This window comes from Rattus norvegicus, chromosome 17, assembly GCF_036323735.1.
Source record: "Rattus norvegicus strain BN/NHsdMcwi chromosome 17, GRCr8, whole genome shotgun sequence".
NCBI classification, from domain to species: Eukaryota; Metazoa; Chordata; class Mammalia; order Rodentia; family Muridae; genus Rattus; species Rattus norvegicus.
The window spans coordinates 7,879,086-7,897,436 of NC_086035.1; the positions used below are offsets into that span (position 1 = coordinate 7,879,086).

General features: G+C 44.7%; 1 protein-coding gene and 1 long non-coding RNA gene across 9 annotated transcripts in view; one reads left to right on the forward strand and one right to left on the reverse strand.

Annotated features, from left to right (window-relative positions):
* The window catches only part of Smad5 (SMAD family member 5), a 29,344-nt gene extending 11,446 nt beyond the window's left edge, over positions 1-17,898 (reverse strand). Inside the window, exons 1-6 of one of the 8 annotated variants that reach the window (XM_039096036.2) lie at positions 17,756-17,865; positions 13,371-13,487; positions 12,471-12,552; positions 11,810-11,985; positions 3,047-3,612; positions 133-384 (exon numbers count right to left, since the gene is read on the reverse strand). In XM_039096036.2, the coding sequence (XP_038951964.1) occupies positions 133-384; positions 3,047-3,449 (655 nt within the window). In that variant the 5' untranslated portion in view covers positions 3,450-3,612; positions 11,810-11,985; positions 12,471-12,552; positions 13,371-13,487; positions 17,756-17,865. 8 annotated transcript variants of the gene reach the window in all.
* LOC134482807 (uncharacterized) lies at positions 166-5,898 on the forward strand. The gene is made up of 2 exons (XR_010059370.1): positions 166-1,987; positions 2,029-5,898. It is a non-coding gene; the product is annotated as an uncharacterized LOC134482807 (long non-coding RNA).
* Positions 17,899-18,351: the final 453 nt, after the last annotated feature.

Sequence of the window (18,351 nt, forward strand, 5' to 3'; positions counted from 1 at the left end):
TTTTTGTGGAAATAAATTCATCAAGAATATGTCATCAACAGCAAGATATTGTGTAACAGTTGACTCAGAAGACTGGCACTTAAAACAACTGCCCAGTTCTGGAGGTAGTTTTTTTCTTCAGTGCAGTCTTACCTGGGAGTTGAAATGGACTTCCTGGTCCGGAGCTTGCAGGGGAGTTGGGATATGTGCTGCTAGCAGGGGAAGGAGGATAGGGGCTGTTAGGAGATAAGGGGAAAGGAGTGCTGTTGGGCTGGTGGAAGGAATCAGGAAACGTGGCATTCTGGGGCATGTGCGGCTCATTGTGGCTCAGGTTCCTGAACTGAACCAGAAGGCTGTGCTGGGGATTGAATTCGTTGTGACGAGGCACTAACACTGGAGGTAAGACTGAAAGAAAAACAAGAATCAATCAGGAAAACAAGTCACAGCCAATCAGGAACCTTTTAGGGGCAGTGATTAAAGTTTACTGGTAGGAGGGACAGAATCTGGATTTGTATTTACATCATAACCAAACCCAAAAACCTTTAGCATTCAGCCTGTGTGAAGGACTCTGGAAACAGAGAGTCCACAAGGAAGGCATTTTCCATCCAAAAACAACCATAATAAGCATTTAATGCAATTAATGAGAATTAAAGAAATACCCACGTCCAGCCAGCAGAGTACCAAATACTGTGAAAATAATAACACCCGTGGATACTAGGAGCAGAGAGGCAGACAGGAGGGGAAGACACAGTCACTGATCTAGACAGATGTAAGATTACAGAGGGAGCTGAAGTCAGTATGTGGATCCATGAGAACTCTGCATTCCCAATGCTGAACACTTTCAGAGTCAGTCAGGGCTCGTGTTTAGCATTTAGAGAACTGGTTAAGGTCTCCTCAATGAAGCAACAATTCTCCAGAGTAAAAAGGCCTTCCCTTCAAAATCAGTCCTCTAAGTACAACTTCATCTGTAGTCCTTTCTGATTGTTTATTCTAATGACTTGGCCATTGGATTTTTGAAGTTTGGAGCTCTAAGTAGCTGTCTGCTTGAACATTTCTCCTCTCTGGCCACTCCCCACATGCTCTATCTGGATCCCTCTGGAGGACGTGTTACAATCTCTCAGCATTTAAATGAGTTTGTTTTCCATTATTCAATTGTCCGCTTTCTCTAACTCCATCACTAGTAGCTGATTATCTTCCCCTACAGGAACCTAAGCATACCAGTTCATCTCCTTTACAACTTTCTTTAGTTGATGTGATGGTTTATGTATGCTGGGCCAAAGGAGTGGCACTATTAGAAGGTAGCCCTATTGGAGTAGATGTGGCTAGCTTCTTCCCCACCAGGCAAACACATGACATGTAATTGGATAAATCCCTTCAGCATATGGCCTATGACTTGCTTCTAACCAACAGAATTATGGGCAAAGTGACGGGGAAGTGTTTAAGAATTCAATGCCCTCTCACAGGAAAATTCTCATTCCTGGCTCTGGAGAAGACAGAGCATCATCACATGCGTGCATGTCAGCACAGTCGGGTAGAGAGAAAACCTACTACTGTAAGAGAGAGTGGCAGCACAGGAACAAACATAACTGAGGTGAAGTACTGAGAAGAAGCCATGCAGTAAAGTGAATGAAGGTAGTCTTCAGCCAATAACCAGCAAAGCGTCCACTGGACTGTTCAGGAACCAAATCTTGTCACTACCTCTGCGAGCTTGGAAGTGACCCCTCACCTATCTGAACTTCAGGCTGGGGTGTAGCTCCACAGTAGAGTTCAGCCCTGACCAACACCTTGATTACAAACTCACAAAAGATGCTGCTAAGGTGACTAAAACCAGACCCCCAGAAAATATAAGGTAATGCATGTGTGTTGTGTTTAAACTCCCACATGTGTGGCTATTTATCATGTAGCAACTAAAATAACCAAGAACCCAACTTGTGTCTCAGCTGTGGGGAATCTATCTTGCAAAGTTCCTGGGCTGGAAACGTAATTCCCAATGTGGCAATGTGGGGAGGTGGTCTCACAGAAGTACCGAGATGTCCTCAATATGGGGAGGTGGTCTCACAGAAGTACCGAGATGTCCTCACTGTGGATGTCTCTCTGATACATGAACGGGTTGCTCAGGCTGGGCTGTAGCTCCATAGTAGAGTACGTGCTTAAAATGCACAAGACCCTGGCTTTGATGCTGGCACCAAAGGAAAACTAAAGTAGGTTTCTTTACACATCTCCGTTCCCCTCCGTCCTCTCCGGCTCACTCACACCCATGCCATCCTTCTGTTCTAGGGTAGAGTTCATTACAAGACCCTCACCATATGGTCTCCTAATCCCTGGCTCTCTACCTTCCAATTTCTATTGTTACTATTTAACAAAGGCTAAAGTAACCTTTTAGCTTGCAAAGCTAATTACATGCAAACTGGGGAGATACATGTTGGCTTTGTTTTTAATTCTTTTCAGGAGAGTGAATTTATCCAGACTGTGTGATAATCTGCTACAGAAGCAATCAAAGGACTAAGATATCAGTTTATGTAATTCACTGCAAAAAAAAAATACTGACCACTGTACCTAGTAAAGCGTATTATTCTAGACATCGAAGAATGAGAAATGGTTAAGGAAAGACCTCCCTCGTGACTCCCAAGGGTTGTCCTCTGATCTTACCATGTGCCATGACATAAACATAAACACACAGACACACACAGACACACACAGACACAAAAACAAAGTAAAAATAATTTGGTGAAAAAGACATGTAGAGAGAGAAAATGTAAAGCCAGAAAAGTCGGCAATGTGTGACAACAAAGTTCTCAAACAGGAGAGAAGGATCTAGTGCAAACGTGGAACCTGTGTTTAGCATGACAGAGACATGTAAACCACAGAAAGGAAATGGGTGTTATTAGAGAAAGTGAGGATCAACAGCAGTCAAGAGTTAAATGTCACAAAAGCTAAATTTAAGAGCTAAAATCCCTTCTAAGATGGATTCTTTAACACAGCCTTTTAGCTAATAAGTCTAGCTATATGCAAATTGGTGAGAGACATGTTAATGTTTTGTTTTAATTCTCAGTACACTGAAACTTACCTGGACTCTCCACTCTCTTATAGTGGTATGGATTGATACAAACTTCTTTTTGCTTCGATCCAAAAGGAAACTCACAAATATCCAAAGGCTTTAGCTCATGATGGCTCTGCAAATCCGGCCAGCGCCAAACACGGCAATATATAACGTGGGGCAAGCCTTTCCTGTGAGAGACTTGCAAACGGCCGTCCAAGGACCTGGGGATAGTGACACACTTGCTTGGCTGTCCTGGGCTGCTCAAGGCTTTCTCCAACTCCTCCATGGCGCCCTTCTTCTTCTTCAGCTTTTTCACTAAAGCATCCACGGCCTTTTCTGCCCATTTCTCTTCCTCATCACCTTGTTTCCAGCCCAACAATCGCTTCACGGCTGGACTAGTGAAAGAAAACAGGCTGGCCATTGACGTCATTTGATACGAATCGTCAGAGCCTTTCCTGTAATCAAAGTCAGTAGACACGAAAAGCAGAATCACAGGAGAAGAGTCACATGCAGGCCTCAAGCACAAGGTCCCAGTGGAGGGGGAGTGACATTTAACTTTAAGGATCCCATATGCTTCTTCATTAGGACAAGTCCTGAAAGAGAAGGCAAAAGGAGCCTAATTCAGTCTAAGAAGACTTGTCAGCCAAGTGATGAACTTTTTATCAGAACAGAAGTAGAAAAGCATTCAAAGTAAAACAGAAAGCGGAAAACCAAAAACCAAAAATGTCTCTCAAGTTCCTGCAGCCACCCACTCCCTTCTTCAGAGCCAAACAGTTCAGTGGCAAAGCAGAGGTTCACAGGGCCATCTAAGATGAGCAGACACAGAATAAGAGTTGTCATACGATGTACCAACCTGTCAAACACAGCCTAACACATATCACTACCAGGAGAGGGTCAACTATCTATTTTTAAAACTAAAAATAGTGAGGAGATTTAGAACACAAATGTTATTCAATTCCTCAAAATGGCAGTTTGTACTTTTACATCACTGGAGCACCAACTGCAATTAAAAAGACTGTGAAATAGCAGGTCAATGTTTAGAAAATGAACTCCAAATAAAAACTGTTTAATCAAGAAAGGCAAGGAATACTAGCAGACTCGATATGAAGCATTGCCTGATACCAAAGCCAGGTGAGAGCCTGACACAAGAAGCAAGAAAGCTATACTGACCAACTTCCCTGAACATCAGACCAAACTTCTCGGTAAAATTCTTGCAAACCTAATTCAAGAATACATTACGAACCTGACACCTGTACCATTTTGGTATCATTCCATGAATGCGTGAATCAACAACAACAACACACACACACACACACACACACACACACACACACAACACACACACACACACACCATCAGTGTTGGATGTAATACAACATTCAAACATACTTAAGGACACAAATCACACCAGCATCTCAAGAGATGAACAGAAATCCCCTGGTGATGCACCGGAATAAAAGCCTGAACGTGATAAGGACCCTAAATAGCAAATCTGTAGCCATCAGTCTATAAAGTTAGGAAATCTGGGAGCATCCTTTCAAGCTGATGACAAGGTAAGGGGGTGTGCTTTGCACACTCTTAATAAATACAATGTTCAATATCTTTGCTAGAGCAAAAAGACAAGAGAAAGAAATGAAAAGGATACAAATAGAAAGGAGTCAAATTGTCCCAACTTCCAGACAACACAGTCCTATAATTATAAAATGCTGAGAGTCCCACCAGAATAATTCTTACATCTGCTAAACAACCAGTAAAGCAGCAGAATCCAGAATCAACCCACGAAACAGCAGCTATCCTTTGTATCAACAGTAAACTTCCAAGAAAGAAACCATTCTCAACAGCTTTAAAAAGGGAGGACTCAATCTACTAAGGAGGTGACAAATCTCTAAAACACAACTATAAGGACACTGAAGTCATGGTCATAGTGTCAGGATTAACACTGCAAACGTGGCCCTACTGCCCTAAGAGATCTACAGAGGAAGCACAATCCTTATCAAAATTCTAATCACATTCTTCACAGAAATAGAAAAAACAATAGTCCTGCCAAAGATTCCAAATGATCAAAGCAACCCTGAGGAGAAAAAGGAATGCTAGAAACCCCACGACACTTAGTCCCAGTTTATTCCATAGAGCTAAATCTCTACGCTACTATCAGGAAAGGAGACATGTGGGCCAATGGAGTAGAATACAGGACTCAGAAATAAGCCCACACAGCAATAACCAAAAATATACTAGAAAAAAGAAAGGCTCTTCACTAAATGGTACATGAAATTTACATTGAACATGCAGAAGAATCAATTCCAAATGGATTAAAGATCTTAATAGTAAGACCTGAAACTCTTCAGACTGCTAGAGGAAACCATAGATAAACCCCATGAAGATAAATACACGCAACGACTATCTTAAAATGACTCCAACAACACAGGAAATGGACAAATGGAATGATAGGAAACTAAAGGGCTCTAAACAGAAAAGGTAACAATTAGCACAGTGGAGAGACAGAACTGGGGGAAAACTCTTCAGCAAGTGCACAGCAGATGGGATTGACACCTAGGATAATGAGCCATAAATAGTAACACTAAAAAGGTCACCCAATCAAAAAGTGGGCTAATGAACTGACAGTTTTCAAAAGAAGAAATACAAATGGCCAGCAAATGTTTAAGTATCCAACATCTTTAGCTATCAGGGAAATACAAACTAAAATTACTTAGAGATTCTAGCTTACTCAGAGAGAAGAACTGTCATCAAGAAAACAGCAAATCGGGGCTGGGGATTTAGCTCAGTAGTAGAGCGCTTACCTAGGAAGTGCAAGGCCCTGGGTTCGGTCCCCAGCTCCGGAAAAAAAAAAGAACCAAAAAAAAAAAAAAAGAAAAAGAAAACAGCAAATCCTGCGGAAGAAAGAACTCTTGCTCGCTGCAGACTGGCACAGCCACATGGGAATCACTTCAATGGTTCCTAAGGAACTAAACATTAAACTGCCACTTGATGCAGCCATACCACCACAGGCTCTGTGTCCAAGGGACTCTTTATATGCCCAAGAAGTAGGAGGAAGCAATTAAACATTCATGATAACACAGACCAAACAGAATTCTCACACACTGCAGCCCAGTCACCTTAGAAAATGCTTGACAGCATCCACTAATGCTGAACAGCCATCCCTATGGCCCACTAATTCTATTCCCATATATGTCTGACATAAATGAATGCTGTGAACCCAAAAGACAAGTACATGTCCACTGTATGTAAAAGTCCCAAATCATGGAAATGGAATTGATACAATAGAATATATCACTCCAGACACAAAATATGACTGAACTTCAGATATAAAAATGAAAAACATTATATATCATTCTATTTTATGATATTCAAAATAGGCAAAACTACTGGAGTGCTTTTTTTGACTTCAACTGGTCCTAAGAAGGAATCCCAAAAGCCTTCTGTGGAGCTTGAAATTGTATCTTAACCTGGGTAACGACATGAGGTTACAGATGGATACCTGTAAGATCAGTATGCCTCACCATATGACATACTCTATGTCCTACTTACTGTCAATTAGGTTATTCCAAGTTCACCCTCTGCATGCCAACAAGGGACCTAAGTGCCCCCCCCCATCAGAAATAAAGACACAGTCATTCACAGCAGAGCAGCAGTGCAAGCATCAACATGACTCCAGGTTTCCTTTGCCTTCAAGGCGCACATAAGTAACGCACCAGGCCCAGTGGACTTGCTCCCAGGGGTCGGCCCATGAATACTGAGGCTTTTGAGTCTGCTACTTTTATGGTCATATGCAAACAACATAGTCTTTCCAAGAATTCATGAGCAATTTGACTATGAAAAGATTAACAGAAACCTTTGAGAGAAATATATATACATACACACATAGGCAGACTCTCTCTCCCCTCTCTCTCTCTCTTTCTCTCTCTCTCTCTCTCTCTCACACACACACACACACACACACACACACACAAATATACATGAACACACATAAAGATGACAGAAAGACATAAAATATAGACATTTGGGATGTTTTTGATTCCAGGTCTTACTCTGTAGCCCAGCCTAACCCTGAAGTCTGGATTCCCTTGCCTCTGCCCCGAGTGCTGAGATTACAAGCACAAGCCAGCACACCTGAGTCCTGATACAGATGTTACACATATTTCTGAAAAGTAAGTTACTGTTAATGCTATTGATGCTTGTGGAAGGATGCTGTTACCTATTGTATAAGGAAAATTGAATGTTCTCATTCACATTCACTCATTCACTGTTTATCTTAACAATTAATGCATGTTCATAATTTAAAATTGAGCATTTCCTTCTCACAACAAAATTCAAGAACTGGGGGAGGGAGAGATGGTTCAGTGGCTAAGAACACTGGCCACTCTCCCAGAGGACCTGGGTTCAATTCCAAACACTCATATGGTAGCCCACAACTGTCTGTAACTCTAGTTCCAGGAGACCTGACACCCTCACAGATAAAATACCAATGCACATAAAATACAAATAAATAAATGTAAAAAGGTGAACCACTGAAGGTATGGACTATAATTCTTAGAACAAACAATCCCTCAGCAGTGCCTTTACTGTGAATGAACACTTTCCTGAGCCCCCACCACCACTGTCCCCGAGAGATCAACAATGTGGCAGAGCTTCTGTCCACGGCTGACTGCCACTGTTGCTTCTGTTAGAAGCCATGGAGTGAGGATGGCTCTATTGGCAACCAAGGGGATCTTGTTACTGACAAAGGTTACGCTTTCAATTTTTTGAAAAGAACACAGCTATTTCAAGAATCTCACTACTTCTTTCTAAGAATGTAGTTGCCGGGGCTGGAAAGATGGCTCAGTTAAAAGCAGTTGCTGCTCTTGTAGAAGACCCCAGTTTTGTTCCCAGCACATCTAGAGGCTCACAACTGCCTGTAACTTACTGGGCACAATGACTTGGCCTTTGCCACCAGCAAGTCTGACCTGTAACAACACCTGCTGTTGTGGAAGGAGCAAAGCTGATATAAGAGCCACCACTGCTGATGAGCTCTGAGCTGCTGCGTTTGGGTGAAAAGTTCTGTAGTAGCTGACTACATGAAGCAAAGCTCTCACCTAACAGCATCAACACAGTGCTCAGTGTATCCAGTGCACAGTCATTTCTCTATGTTTGCTGAGAGCCGGGGCTGGGCAGGAGAGAGCTTGCTTTAGCAATATACCCGCAGCATGCTAATGAGGTACACACTGACTTCACTCATACTTAGTTCCTACATCAGTCTAAGAGGATGAGTTTTTTGATTTTTGCCCTTGCCACCAACAGCAGGCAGGAGAGCTGCCGCTGCCCCTCACCTGCTGCAGTACTCAGGAGAACAGGCCTTGCACCTCTCCTAGCCCTGATAACATGGGTGCTGTCCTCAAGACTGATGAACTGGAGTGCATGGAGGAGCTAGTCCTACATATCCAAAATTGCAGAGTCTCCATGACAAAAGAAGAACATCTAAGAGGAATCCTGGTGAGGTTCCAGCATTAACAGAGGAGCAGAAGCCAGAGGCCTCATACCAGACCAACCAAGTCATTGCAACCAACATTTACAAGCAAAGAAGTGTAGACAAAAGGGTGTGCTGTGGGACCACTGTTACACAATACAGCTTCCACAATGACAATTTTTTTCCTTCTTTGTTGGAGGGAGAGATTGCAAGGGTGCATATAAGGGGAGGGAGAGATAAGTGGGTACGGGTGCATGATGTAAAATTCACAAAGAACTAATAGAAAGTTAAAATAAAAAGAAAAGAAAGAGAACATTTCAGGGCTGGAGACATAGCTGGACATTAGAACAAGGCACTGGGCTCAATTCAAAGCACCACAAAAAGTAAGTAAATAATTTAATGAAACTAACATATATTTCTTAGAGGAAGGGAAAAATCCAAATTTTTGAAACCTAAGTACAGACATGCTTCAGCCATACTAAAATCTTCACTAAGTAGAATTACATTTTTTAGAAAACATTCCTGGGGTTGGGGATTTAGCTCAGCGGTAGAGCGCTTGCCTAGCGAGCACAAGGCCCTGGGTTCGGTCCCCAGCTCCGAAAAAAAGAAAAAAAAAAAAAAAAAAAAGAAAAGAAAACATTCCTATTTCAAAATGATTTCATCTAATTCATTTGGAGACACATAAATTTCTAATTTAAAAATTAAAATTGTAATTTAAATTTTTAATTTAAAAATTGACCAGAAGAGAATGGAAAATATTTCAGGAGAAAATAGAAAAACAGAAAGTATCAGAGATCAATCTAAGCATTGACTGTGTGTCTTATCAATGAGCTATCACCACTCAACAGATGAGACTATGACGTCAGGTAAAGGAGAAAACGTCGTTTGCAAAGGCACTGTCATAATAGTGACTGGTGCAGAGGTCACAGCCTCCTCTCAGAAGAGACACCAATCTACACATGAACTGTGAAGAGTGCTATCTTGCAGTTATGAGATATACCTGAGGTATCAAGAAACACACGGCACTTCCCAGGCACTTCCCAGTGTGCCCTTACCACAGATGAGGCTCTATCTCCAGATAGTAAACTCCAGAACCAATATCCCCGATCCCAAACACATGCTTCTTTCTGGACTATCTTGTTCTCTGATTTTACAAATGGAGTTTTCTACTTTCTGCTCAAGCATCAAGCACTAAATTACATCTCTCACCTCAGATTTCAGCTTTGGCCATCACTGGCTTAGGCTGCAGTGGTGGTAGCAGCAAATGTAGTTAGTGACAAGCTTAGGCAGCGGCTGGCAGAGTGCTGGAAGGCTTGTCCCCCAGCAGGATTACCCACAGATTCAAAGTTGCTCAGACCTACACAGTGATCTCCAGGACAGCCAGGGCTACATATCAGACCTTGTATCAGAAAATCCAAAACTGCTACGAGTGGGGGGAAATCACAAGGTGGGTTGAGGGTTCGAGAAGGGTTGATGGCAAGTGTTGAAAGAGGTGTTATTCTGAATAAGATGACTTGGCTGGGCCTCACTGAGAAGGTAGCAAATAAACCAACGGTTTCAGGAAACAAGCGGATGCCATCCTAAGGCAGAACAAAGCTCCTCAGGGGAGGTGCACTCAAGGAGCTCAGCACTGCCTGGGCATAAAAGTGAACGGGGAGAAAGCAAGGACTCAGTCAAAGAGGGAAGAGAAGTAGAGCAGCCATGGGAGCAACAAGAGGTCAGGACTAAGAGAGCTGTAGCAGAGAGCTGAGGAGGCATCTCAAAAACAAGACCGCACAATACAAAGATTGCTCTGGCTACTGGGCTTAGGCTGGAGTCATCTAAGTGAGCAGAGCAGGAGCCTGACAGCAGGGTGCTACTGCTGCGGTGGTGAGAAGCAGACAACAGGACTCCTGATGAAGAGATACGGGCTGTGAGAACAGGAGTCAATAATGACTCCAAGGTGTCACCCTGAGCAAGACTGAGGAAGATTGGGGTTTGTCACCAGCTGACTTAGAAAGGCTGATAAGGGGTCTAAACAAAGAGGAGGACTTTAATGGTACACACATTAAATGTATATAAAATGTTGCTAAGCTTTCAAGACTTCACTATCATAACATAGTAACATAGGTTAGTAACTCAAGAGTCTAGCACTTCCCTACCTTGACCAACACAGAACCTACTCTCCAACACTCTTCCCAAGAGAAAAAGCACATGGTCCATGCTCAGACTTTTAAATCCCTAGAAATCGCATCTCCCCCACTGTCTGCTCAAACTCTTCCTACTGCTTCAACCCAAAATCAAAGACAAGCAAAAACATTCCTCAAATTTCCCCCAAAGCTTTCAATCAAAGCAAACTCTGACAATATTACCCCATGCAAATCAATGCAAACAATGACCCACAACTCACCAGCACCTAAGCCAAACCTTTGAAGAAAAATTACAGCTAGGAGTTTAAAGGAATCAATCTCTCAGAACCAAGGGTAAAACATCAGATTAGCCAGACTCAGAGGTAGAATCCTGCCTCCTACATTTTTAAAGTGCTCTCAGTTTGCTTCGGTTTTCCACAATCAAGTCTATTCACCAACAACTGATCCATGAACATAACTACATGCTCATAAAGACAGCATCTAAGTGTTAAATGCACACACAAGACAAGCTTCACAGGCACACGGCCCATGAGCTGATTCCCAAAACCCAGTCTTTCATCAGCCTGGTTCTCAGGCCCATAAGTGATTCCATGCCTGTACTGGGGAGTGGGGGGTGAGAATGGGGAGCTCCTCCTGAGCCCCCGCTCTGATGAGAGGGACAGAATCCCCCTCATCCCCCCAGCCCTCTCCTGCTTCATCTTCTCTCCTGGATTTCTGACGCCATGTGAGCGTCAACCTCAGTTTTACACAGATGTTACCAAAGGCCCAGGTAAGGCTGAATTGCTTTTGGTTGTCTTGCCAGGTAACTGTGCGGTCAGGCTAGCCTTCCACCCACCCCAAAGAATGTGCATCATCAGAGTACAAATGGATTGTGAATGAAAGCATGTGTGTCTGTACATGGCTAATTTACCCTACCCAGTGCCCATGTGTACCATATGCTTCCAATGCAGAGGAAGGCCTGACGTCTATTTCAAGGTTTTCTAGGCACTTCCCTTTCCTGCATTCCTCCAAGTAAATGAGTTAGCTGTGAAGGGATGGCTCACTGTGGGACATAACTTTCCTGTATTCTTCACATTCAGAGTCACTCACCAGCATATACATTCAGATGTCAAATGAAGTTTAACAAGCTTTTCTATATCCTTAAATACACAGACATTTTGCACATATATGAATTCTCTTATGAGAGGCAAATTACAATACCATTTTTTCTCCAAAATTCTTCACAGGCATCTTAGGATGGGAATGACAGCTCAGAGGTTAAAAAAGATGACTCGAAGGTGCCCTTGCCCAGGATTCCGACACCCAAATCAGATGGGTCACAAACTCCTCCAGCTCCTGAAGATATGGCAGACGTCTCTGTCCTCCTCCACAGGCACCTATAATCATGTACACACACGTACACACACACACACACACACACAGAGAGAGAGAGAGAGAAAGAGAGAGAGAGAGAGAGAATTAAAAATAAAACTTAAAAAACAATAGCCAGGTACAGTGGTGCATGCCTTTAATCCCTGCACTCAGAAAGCGAAAACAGGGTGATCTTTGTGAGCTTGCGGTCAGCTAGCATGGTCTACACACTGAGTTCCATAGACAGGGACACCCATCTCAACAACAAAACAAAACCTTCCCACATTTTAATCAGGAATCCCAGGTTAGGCAGCAAGTTTGGGAATCAAAAAGTTTGGGAATCAAGTTACTTGAAGCAAGCTAGCTGCAGATATACAACCAAGTTAACTTTCTAGGCTACTCAGGATGCAGTGTCAAAAAGCTCCTACCCTTCTGGTCCTAAAAACCAGTAGCCAGTTACCAACAATCACACGGGACAGACACATAGGCTGGACAGATGCACAGGCCGCACCTAGGACTGTCGGCAGGAAAGCTCCAACAGAGCAGGTGCCCACAGCTCCTCTAGAGTCACAGATCTAACTCTTCACACAACTCTGTAAGGGAGAGAGGTGACAGTCACATGAGCACTTACACTGTCTTCCTAGAGAAAGGAACAAAGAAAACTTCACTATTTTCCCCAATTCTGACTCCCAATTTCAAAACCATCAAGATGAGCTGGAGAGGTGGTTCAGTAGTTGCTGCTCTTGCAGAGGAACAAGGTTCAATTCCCAGGACTAACATTCTCTTCTGAACAACTTGGAAACCGGGCATGCACATGCAGGTAAAATACTCGAGCACATAAAAATTAAATTTAAAAGAGGACACCCAAAGTTCTGTAAAGCTCTCAAAGTCCTCTGAATGATGAAAACAGTGTCCTGACATTTCCCAAAGCAAAATCATGTTCATTCTCTTTGTGTCCAGTTGTCTATAACTTTTTATCCCCCACATCCAGATTTCTGTTTCCCAGTTTTTAACCACTCTTTAAGCTTAATCAGCTTCTGTCAGTCCTCTAATTAAGCAGAGCCTGATCTAGACGTATCACTCACCCCCACAGAGTCTAAGATGCCCTGCCTTGCCACCAGAAGTAGACTGTGCTTGTACGGGCTTGCAGGCACACAGCCAGACACAGAGCTGGCCAGTCTACTTCACAGAGCTCTCCTTTCAACACAACACAATCTCTGGAGCACAGACAGCTGTGTCTGTAGCATCCATTCCAATGTCCTGCAATGCTGTTCTCCAGCACCCTGTGTGCACCTGAGAGCACAAGGAAACACAAACACACACCAGTCTAGCTAGCTTTTCTGTTCTGGCCATCATTTAATTTGGATTCAACTGTAAAGAGTGGAAACAGAGGATAAGTTAAGATTCTCACCTCAGGGAATAGGAAGATGCAAATAAGGGAAGTTAGCAGACTTAAGTATTTCTACTTGTCCTGTCTTCCGTGGAGTACATGCCAGGATGATCAAACCTCAAGTTATGAGCCCACCATCTAGGAAAAAAGGCAGACCCCAGTACTTTGGGAAGAACAAAATCCTCTGTGAAAGCACTTATCTTCTGAGAGCTAAGTTAACCGTGCCAAATGTGGGCTCTCCTGAAGCACCTGCTCTGAGGGGGCCTGGGTGGCTGTGGGTGCCACTGCTCTCACTAGTTTCAGTTAAACAAAACAGCACACAGCAGATCAGAAGGTAAAGCTACAGTCAGAAATCTCACAAAAGATCAACCTTTTTCCAAATGTCTATGGAATACCAAGCTAGAAATCAGTTACAATTCAGACAAAGGTTGTAGTCACAAAAGATTCAAGAACATAATCTATTTACAAAGATGCACATTAATATTAATAACTAATGAAATAAAATTATAGGATCACATAAGAGAACTGTCCTAATAACAAATTCTCCTTCCCCCCTCCCCCCAAAACATAATCCCAACAAAATTAAGACATAGTAAACAAAGGCAGAGAGAGTAACTACTGGAATGACCTCTGTTAGAATTGAACCAAAACCTCCGACTTGGCTAGAAAGAAGGTGTTTGTATACATGTGTGGGCACATCCACACATTTATCAAAGCTACATAAAGAACCCAAACTAGCTGATTAATTTTGAAGAACCTTAATGCTCTGTAATTACATCATCCTAAGTTGTGAAACAATAAAGGTTTAAAATATGTGACCTGTGAGGTTTGGAAATTAGACAGTGGCACACGCTGTTAGTCCCAGCACTAGGGAGGCAGAGGCAGGTGGATCTTTGTGAGTTTGAGACCAGCCTGGCCTACACAGTGAGTTCCTGGACATCCAGAGCTATACAGAGAGACCTTATCTTAAAAAAATAAAATAAATAAAAATAAAAGATTGGGGAATTAGAGAATCCTAACAATCTAGTTTTTTAACAATTCTTCTGAAAGACTTCTAAATGTTCCATTCAGTAATCATACACATGGCATTCACGCTTTGGTTGGAGGTAAAAGATGTACGGTGGTGGTAATAAGTGGATGGCCCCTGCCCTGAGAATTCCAATCGCTAATATTCAGAAGTGGAAAAACAAGGTGTAAAAAGGCACAGGTCAACTTCCAGGGCTTGAAGAACCAGCCTTCGTCATGTTTTAGTGAGGAAGACTCTTGAATCTGTGCACCACAGCTTCCGTAGATCCAACTTTGCTAGCTTTAACTTTTCCAGAAGGCCCCCTCCTGAAGATAAGAATCAAACCTCAGGCTAAAACTGTCTATTACAGAAGGGAAAACTTGGCCAGTACCTGACCCCTTGGAGGCATGCTGACACACCACAGGATCTAAGTAAGGTGCCTTCAACACCTGAAGAAATACAATGTCCCTCCTACAGAGCACTAGGAGGTTAAGAACATAGGACAGAAATAAATGTAACACAGAGACAGTAAGCAGAGGAATGAAGGCTTGAGATTGGCTCTGATGTGGCTCTCACTGCCAAACCATGTACATCAGGAAAGAGCAAACACTGGTGAGTTATCAACAAGAGCTGTCATGATCCACACTGCACAAGTCCCTGGTAGATTAAAACCTACCATCAAAGAATATGCATGTGGAAAGAATGTTAAGTTAAATTTCAATGTTACTAAGAAGAAAAAATTGTAATTTTACTACCTGATCTTCAAAACATTGAAAGACATTTGTTCACCTGAGTTACAAATGTTTTCACCAGGGAAAACAATCTGCCTCTAACACGAAGGGCAAGAGATCACCACATGAAATCACGACGTTTGAGTCCATCATGCAAACAGGAAACAGACTGCCCAGGTATAATTATAGTTGCAGCCTAAAGTGCCTTCAGGTTCAGCCAGAAATTAAAGCCCAAGAAGGAGGGTCAGCAGAATTTACTTGCCTCTCTCTACCTCGCCACAGACTGCAACTTTTCATAATACTCTCACCATGTTACATAACCAACAGCACACAACAATCTGATTCAAACCTCATTAGCCATAGTCTGCCACTGTTTCACACTGCACTCAATGGATAACTTTGCGGGGGGTGGGGGGGGGGACACATCATTTCCCCAGTTCTGTGGCGACCACCACAAAGAACCAGCTGAGCAGCTCCAGCTAGACTGTACACAAGGGTCTCACTCCTCCCAGGCTCCCTGCTCTCTTCCTTCTTTTCACTATGGTGCTATCCTATCATATGGACACAGAAAAGTCAGAATGTTTGGTGCAGTAGGGTATACAGGTTCCAGCAGCTAAAAGAGCAACCCAACCAAAACAGATAACCAGAGGTGATGGCACAGGCTTGTAATCCCTGTGGAGGCAGAGGTAGCAGTTCAGGAGGGCATCCTGAACTACATAGCAAGTCTGAGGCCAGCCTGGGCTACCTGAGCTCCTGTCTGGGAAGGAAGGAAGGAAGGAAGGAAGGAAGGAAGGAAGGAAGGAAGGAAGGAAGGAAAGAAGGAAGGAAGGAAAGAAGGAAACAAGCAAGCGTGGGTGGGTCAGTTGAGAAGATTCATCTATGACCTACAGGAAGTGACAAAATGAATGGCATTTTCGACAAAGACACAGCAGAAGCTGAAGTGGTAATGCAGTTATCTAAAGACTGAGTGGGGAAGCGCAGAGAAAAGAGGTGCCACGGAAGTCACCACCTATCAATCATACACAAAATGAAATGTCTTTCGATCAAGGCCTCATTATGTAGCCCCCCCCCCAGATAGCCTAGAATTCACACATATATCTACGGGCCTGGAATTAAAGGTGTGGGCCATCATGCCTGACTACAAAATTATTTTTCCTCTAAGCATAATATATACAAGCTTTCAATAGGTTAGATTTTGATAAACTGTGTCTTTTGAGTTGTTTTGGACTTTTATAATTTCACCGTTCGTTTTAGAGGGGAAAAAAATGCTACCAAAAAGGGTAAACCGAATAATGTGATTTGTTACTACTGACCACTAACTCCTTCCCTACAAAATCTGGCCCATAACCTCTGACAGAGCAGCTGAGTGTGAGACTGTCCTGTTCTCATACAGGAACTGTTGACATTCGGCAGGCATTATGGGTTGGCCTCTAGCCGAAACACTGAACTACTCTAAAAGCGTTTCAAAACCTACTGGGTTTTCAACTTTAACGGTAACTCGCATACACTAAGAAAATCCCAGCGCTCTTTGTTTAAAAAAAGAAAAACACAGCCATACTTGGTGATGGTTCACTCCTGTAATCCCAAGCACTTGGAAGCTGAGGCAGGAGGATTGGCCTAAATTCAAGGTCTGCATAGCAAGACTCTGTCAGAAAGAAAAGAAAAATCGCATGCACCCTTTCCTCTTAGCTTCTGTAAAAGCAACCAACAAGCTCCCGCGATCACCCACTCTCTGTTGCTAGGTAGGGATCCACTTGATAGTGCTAGGCAACCGGCATGAGGTGACAAACTCCACCAGACTTGAAAACTTTTTCCACAGAAAGATAAACAAGATATACTTAGCACCACACCCATTTAAACTGCAAAAGCAGCCAGGAATACGCTACGCCCCCCACCTCCAGCTGCTCAGGAAACATCGTCTTTTACAATCGCGATAAAGATCTAGCCTAGAGCGCTCGGCCATCCAGGTTGGCCGGGGACTCCTTACGCCGGTGCCATCACCCCCGGAGTCCGGACACACGCTCCGGATAGCTGGCACACCTCCAAATACCTCGACCATCCTCGGCCAGCTCTTTCTGCAAAACTCAAAGTCCGGGCCAGTGAGCATGCTCTGACCGAAGACGGCCGTCACAGGGGAGTTCTCAAAGCTCAGGCTCCCGGCTCAGCGCTGCCACCAGCGCAGAGGAGAAAGGGTAGGGGGAGGGAGTGGAGTATGAACTTGGGCACGCATGCCCAAGTGAACCACAGGGACCCGGCGAGAGACAAAAGCTGCTTCGGCTCCTCACACTAAGTTTAGCGCAGCGCCAGAGCCTCGGCGGCGTCCCCAGAACGGCGGTGGGTCGGACCGGCGGGCGCAGGGGCGGGTCGCCGCGGGCCGGAGTGTAATTCCCACCGATAAGCGCCGATCCTTATCTCGCAGACACAAAGCGGCGGGGCGCGCACTCGGCCTAGGCCGCCTGCGCGGCTCCGTGGGCTGGGGCGTCGGTGGCGCGCCGAGGTGGCAGCGGCCTCGTCCGCCTCGCGGGGCCTCCTCAGCACCCGGGCCTCGCGCGGCGCCCCGTCCCGTCCCGCGCGGGGACCCGCTAGGCCTCCGCCCGCACGCCGGCCGCTTCAGCCGCGCGTGTCCCTCCGCCCGGCCCGGAGCGCCCGCCCCGGGGCCCCTCACTCACCTCCCAGCCGCCCGGGCGCGCTCTCCTCACGCCGTCGCCGCGCTGTGCACGCGCCGCAACTTTATTAGCAGCTCGGCTGCCGGACAAGCGCTCGGCGCCCGCTCGCCGGGGACCCGGATGATGGGGGGGGGGGGGGGCGGGCGGAGGGGGCGGCTGGCGCATGCGCGGCGGGAGCGGCCGAGGCCTGGCCTCTGCGGTCCACGGCAAGCCTTTTAGCAAAACGGTCACCCTCGCTCTACAGAGCTGGAGGGAGGACTTTCTGGCCAGTATAAAGCGTTACAAAGTATCTCCATCCACAACTTGGCCGTTTTTAAAATCGTAATAGAGACCTCTTGCTGGGCATCAGATACTGCACAGCTTACTAGATGCAGCCATAACATCCCGCCCAAAGGGGGGAAAATCCTCCGCAGGTGGAGACTGTGCTGAACCCGGAGCTGAGGACGAGTGTCCATTTCTGAGGACACAGTCCCAGCTGTTCACGGGACACTGCCCCACATCTGGAAGCAGGATCTTCTCATCTCAAGCTTTAGCAAGTGGAGGCGTGGAGGTGCACGCTCTGTCCACAGGGTAGCTCTGCCCTAATCTGGCTGTCTGGC